This window comes from Lactuca sativa, chromosome 4 (genome assembly GCF_002870075.4).
Source record: "Lactuca sativa cultivar Salinas chromosome 4, Lsat_Salinas_v11, whole genome shotgun sequence".
Classification (NCBI taxonomy): Eukaryota; Viridiplantae; Streptophyta; class Magnoliopsida; order Asterales; family Asteraceae; genus Lactuca; species Lactuca sativa.
Genome location: NC_056626.2, coordinates 186,794,555 through 186,800,979, shown reverse-complemented (window position 1 = coordinate 186,800,979; position 6,425 = coordinate 186,794,555). Strand labels below are relative to the sequence as shown.

At 32.1% G+C, this 6,425-nt stretch overlaps 1 protein-coding gene across 1 annotated transcript; it reads right to left on the bottom strand.

The window, feature by feature from the left end:
* Positions 1-4,656: 4,656 nt before the first annotated feature.
* LOC128133561 (uncharacterized) lies at positions 4,657-6,062 on the bottom strand. The gene is made up of 3 exons (XM_052771048.1): positions 6,038-6,062; positions 5,426-5,947; positions 4,657-5,324 (listed from the first exon to the last, which is right to left on the bottom strand). The coding sequence occupies exons 1-3, from the start codon at positions 6,060-6,062 to the stop codon at positions 4,657-4,659; spliced, it is 1,215 nt and encodes a 404-aa protein (XP_052627008.1).
* Between the last annotated feature and the right edge of the window lie 363 nt (positions 6,063-6,425).

The window sequence follows — 6,425 nt, the reverse complement described above, 5'->3', positions numbered from 1 at the left end:
ACCGACAAGTTCGATGTGGTACCATGCGGATTTGACACGTATCATATTTTCATAAAAGCCATCCACCGACCACACATGCGGCGTGCCCAAGACAATGTGTCTGAAGCGCCCCCTTAAACCCCTATAAATAGTTGTTGTATTCTCCTTCATTCCTAACACCAACCCTCACATCTCTCTCTGGTTCTTTGAGTCTGAATTCCTCTGAAATTTTCAGGATTTTGAGGAATCTCGTTTTAACATAGCTCTAAGATAGAGAGTCGGGCGGATAGAAGTTCTCGGTATTGAGAACCTGCACGTCACTTGTTTTTCACTAGAAATCTTTGTAAGTTAAGCTATGCTTACTAGGCTTCTAGGATAACTTATAATTAGATTTATAGTCGTTATTCTGAACCTATAAGTATGAGATTAGTCATTAATTCAAGTTATATATGCTAATTGGTCTACCTACGGGAGAGGTGTCCAGAATGGTCACATTAGCTTAGTTATTGGACTTTAAGAAATGATATATGTTGAAATGGTACTGTCTCCCAACTGTCATGCTTGGTTGATCCTTATTTAATAGCCATTAAAGTATATTTGGAATTAATAAAGGATTTAACTTCTACTAGATTGTCATAGATATTAATAAGTTATAGTATTGTAGGTTAATGCTTGATAAACGCATTACCCACCCAGTTAGATTTCCCAGATAGTTGTTAATCGTTTGAAAATTTGTCCATGTGAGTTTTTCTCACTATATTGTATACTCTAGTATGTATCCTCTATATGTTAGGATATAGTGGTCATGTAGGATTACTAGACTAGCTTAGTTGCCTATTGTGTGGAACCTTTTGTATGCTAGATATGTATTGATATTATGTGGGGAGTTGAGGGTGGACTAGCTTTATACTGAAGGACAAGGAGCGGACCAACTTTATGCTGAAGGCAAAAGGGCGACCATCTTTATGTTGAAGGCCAAAGGGCATAACATCTTTATATTAAAATCCATTATGTGTTTTATTGTGTTAGATCAACAAAGAGGTCGTGAGTCAATATGTGTAGGTATCGTATATGTAAATTAGTATATGGTATTTTGGGTAACTCACTTAGTTTCATTCTTACCCTGTTGATTATAAAGGTTTTTCAGGTTCTTTATTATTTCATGAAAAGTACAAGGTTCGACTGTAAACGCGTGCATTCGTAACGTGCTTCTGAATAATGTAATTATACTCGGCTATATTGGATAAATAAAAAAAATTTGATTTGAAAATCAGGACGTTACAAGTTGGTATCAGAGACCTAGTTTTAGAGAATTGGATGAACACTCATGTGATTCTAGACCCAAACTAAGGATCTAAAAATCTTAATAAATCTTTTAAGAAAAAGAACTTTATTTTAAGAAAAAAAATGTGATGTGTATAGTCAACCAAAGCTCTGAAAGGAAAATGATTCCTAAGAAATTATCCATGTTGTTATGCCTAATGATATATGCGTTGTTAGAAATGAATGCTAGTATGTAGGCTATGGATCTTTTCATGAATAGCAGGTTAGAATTTCCTAATACTTAAGATGCCTTATACCCTAGAATTTTTTTTTGTTATTTGCTACTTAGAACCTATAGTGATATTAATTAGTTATTTGAAATATACACTACGTTGCATGCTCCCATAATTAAATAGTTTTAGATTGCTTGAGTTGGTGCTATTAGCTCTCGTTTGATTCTAACTGTTGCAGTGTTGGATCTTATAAGTGACAGACTGCTTGATTTTAGTGGCATATAATTGTATATGTCAAGGTTCGACAGAGTTGCAGCACAAGTAGTTGGAGAATGTTAGTTTCAATTTTTTTATGTGGGTAACAAAAAAAGGAAGTATTTTGCTATAATACCCAAAAGGTATGAGTTTCTTGGAGGGCTTTTCAAGGAAAGGTTAATCTTTCCTCCCAAGCTGTCACACCCCAAAACCGGAACGACAGAAACGTTCTGGGGTGGATGACGTCATGTCAAGTATCACAACATATGCAGTATAGTAATCAAAGTACAACAACCATTGCATTAATAGTAATAGTTTTACATAAGTCACATTTCATAGCAACATCAAAGTAATACAAGTAATAATATAGGTGCAGCTTGGTACTAAACTGTCTTCACCAAAAGCTCCTGGGATGTACTTGTCTATTGCTGACCTGAGAATACAAGTTATTTTGAAAGCGAGTATCAGCATTTTTATAAATTCTGGTGAGTTCATAAGTATTTAGTGTCATTTGTGTAAGTAAGCATTTTATCCAAAATAACTTTATAAAAAGTAGTAGTTTAGAGTCTACAGTGTATTAGAGTCCTTTCCAGAAAATCCTATATTTTCTAAATAAAAGCAGTCTTCTACCAAGACTCGACATTGTTATGTTTTAAAGAGAAATTTTCCCGGAAATGCTATCATTACCAAAATACGGTATTTGACTATAAAGAAAGTAGGAGAATATCACTAGTAAAATTACTAGGGGAAAATAACATATGCCTCAGCAGAAAATACTGCTGACTAAGGCAAAGAAATCATAGACTCCATGAGAGTATCAAATGAATGATCCGCATGGCTCAGTCTAACAAAAGAAACTCAGACCCCATACGGTATCAAATGTACGATACGGCTAGCAAGGTCTAAAACAAAGAAACACAAACCCCAGACAATATCAAATGAAAGATACAGCTAGCAAGGTCTAAAACAAAGAAACACAGACCCCAGACAGTATCAAACGAAAGATACAGCTAGCAAGGTCTAAAACAAAGACAAATTCTAAGAGTGTTGTTTCCAGAATACAGTGTTAATTCTCGTTACCTTAAGGCCATGAATTATAAGGTAAACATGGAGATACTCGTAACCATACTGATTGACACTAGAGTACTTGACGCCCTGCAAGCGTCGGAATAAATGTGAAATTTGTCACCCCTTGGCTTGGTAGGCCGTGGACTGTAGCTAGCAGTCAGGGTGCGGGAGTGTCAGTCCCCTATAGATCTATACACACAATGCCCGCTCTCCTTACAGGAGACTCTGGTTACCAATTCGACAACGGGGAGATCCGTGTCTTGAAGATGCATCTCAGTTTCTGAATTCTATTAGAGGCGCTGGAGAAATGATATAGACTCGCGTGTGAACTGACTCCTGTGGAATTCTCGTACTAGAAAGAGTGAATAGAGCTTCCTAACTATTCCTATAACAGTTACTAGTGTCCCTGATCTACGAGTGATGAGTGGGAGGATGCCCTTGCTACCCAAGGAACATGAACTGGCCGATGTAAACCTTTATGTCTATACATGTATACATGATATATAATTAATGTTTAAACGACCTTCGGACGGATATCCGATACCCACTAGACTACATCCCAACGAGGAAAAGGAAATAGGGCGAACTAGCCTTCCTAAGTCCTTTAAACATTATTTATATAACTATACAAGTACAGGCATGCATTTAACGACGTAGAAGCATTTAACGCAGTAGAAGCGTTTAACGAAGTAGAAGCGTTTAACGAAGAAGAAGTATAGAAGCATAGAAGAAAACTTTAACGAAAACTTTGAAAAACCTTTACACTTAAGAAAATTGTGACTTGTTATCCTTTTGTAAAATAAGCTTGAAGACCTTTGGAAATCCTTTGAAAACCTTTCATAAACAAGTTTTGAATGTAATCTTGATAAAACAATATAGGTAGAGAAAACCTTTGTTTAAAATACTACTGTAACTGGTTTCAAAATAAAACATACAGCACGAGAGATAATTTGAGAAAAGATTTAAACAAGTAAAAACGTTTTGGAAAACCATTTATAGTATCATACTTGGTAAAACAGCTGACAGTGTAATAAATCCTTGTGCATGCGGGTTATCAACAGGGTCGGTCCAAAGCTATGGTGGGCCCAGGGCGAGAAGAAAAAATGGGCCCCCAAAGTCATAAATATAATAAAAAATTTGTTCCAAATAAAACGCTAAAAAATTCATTATTAATATTAAAAAACACAAATATGGTCACAACATTACAAAAACAACTAATTTAAAGGAAAATATTTCTCCTAGCTTTTCTTGATGCAAAATCATTTATAATACTATCCAAATCAATTTTATCTAACATGTCTTCCTCTATACATAACATTGCTAATCCGTTCAACCTTTCTTGCGACATCGACGATCTTAGATAATTCTTCAATAACTTTAACTTTGAAAAACTTCTCTCTGCAGATGCAACAGTGACAGGAATGGTTAACAAAATGCTATATGCAATAAAAGTATTTGGGTAACAATCAACAGCTTTAACAAACTCCAAAATTTCAACAGCAGAATTTATATCATTAGGTAAAGTCAATTTCAACATTTTCAATTATAAAAAAAAGTTCACTTGAATCCACATCAGAAACATTTCTTTAGAAAAAGTAGTAGCAAACTTTATACAACTTTCTTTAAGTTCACTTTCACTTAATGACTTTAATTTCTCTGAATCATTTAAAAACCCAAAAATACTTTCAAAGTATTTTGATTGTTGAAATCTATTTTTTAATGAAACAATTTTCATATCCACAACAACCAAAAAATAAATAACTTTTAAATATTCTTCAACCAATTGTGTTTCTTCTTCATGATCACTTTTATCAGATTGTTTTTTTCTAACAATACAACGTTTTGATAGAAATGTAGGTTATACACCCATATTAAGTGCAATAGTTTTAGCAATATTCATACTTGATGTAAAACCTTCATTTCTATATTTTTCAAAAAACTTCATAATATTTTCAATTTGGTTAATAGTAGTATCAATAAAAATAGATTTAGATTGCAACTTTTTACTTACAATATTAATTGCAAATAAAACTTCATACCAAATAACCATACCAACTAAAAAATCAAATTTCCCAAAAGATTTAAGTAAGCTTTTAGCTTCACTTTTTGACTTTGGGTCATCACTTGTTTTACTTAATTTTAGCAAATCAACTTTTATTTGAGGAGCTTGAAATCTAATTGCTTTTATACTTTTAATCCTACTTTCCCAACGAGTATTAGATAATGATTTTAAGGTTAAAGTTGGAACATTATCTAACAATATTTTCCATCTTTTATTAGAACTAGAAAATAATGTATAAAGACGTTGCACAATTCCAAAAAATGAAACAGCTTTTTCACAAGAAAGTGTCATATCACTATCCGTAAGGTTAAGACTATGGCAAGCAAAAGGCATATATAAAGCTCTAGGATTAATTTCAAGCATTCTTTTTTCAACCCCTTGGTGTTTTCCTTTCATATTAGACCCATTATCATAGCTTTGTCCCATTATATCATCCACATTAAGATCTAACAATTTCAATGCATCTAACAATTCATTAAAAAGTCACAAACCAGAAGTATCATCTACTTTTAAAAATTCTAAAAAATATTCAACAACTTGTATTTTTTAGAAGAAAAATTCATACATCTTACAATCAAATTCATTTGCTCTTGATGACTCACATCGGGAGTACAATCAAGAATTATAGAAAAATATTTTGCCTCTTTAACTATTTTAATGATAGAATTTCTAACCGTGTCACCTAAAAGAGAAATTAGTTCATTTTGAATTTTATAGCCAAGATAATGATGATGAGTTTCATTATTGTCAATTCTTCTTATATGATCTTGCATTATACTATCATATTCAACCATCATTTGGATTACTCCTAAAAAGTTACCATTGTTATCTTGAAAAAGTTTTTCATTGGACCTTCGAAAAGCTAAATTATATTTATATAAGAATTTCACAGCCGCAATTATTCTTCTCACTACTTGTCTCCAAAGTTCTTTTTCTTTTGTTATTTCTTGTTGTAATTCAGTATCACTTGTAAGGTTTTTATCTAATCTTAGTTTTGCTTCATACCAATGACTCATACAAACAAAATGTTCATTACTATTTTCATGTTCTTTAAGTCTCTCACTAAGATGTTTCCAATCATTATATCCTTCATTTGTTAAAAAAAAAATTGATTACTAGATTTAAATATTTTACAACAAAAACAAAAACTTTATCTAAATTTTTATAGTATACCAACCATTTCCGATCACGTGACAAACCATTATTTAACTTTCTAGTATAAAATGCATAAGAAAAATATCTAGAAAATTTATCTTTAGGAAACACAAGATTCATTTCTCTTATTGGCTCCTTTTCAATTAGAATATCTCTTGATTTAATATCAAGAGTATCCCAATTTCTTGGGTCAAAATTGTCTATAAATTCATTTACATTAGTATTTTCTTCATTACATTAGTATCATGTTCATTTAAATTAATATTTTCTTCATTCAAACTAGCAATATTTTCATATATGTATTTAACTTGTCCATTCAAATTAATATTTTCTTCATTCAAATTATTATCATGTTCATGTAAATTAATGTTTTCATCATTAACACTAGCCGCATTTTCATTTAAGTTAGT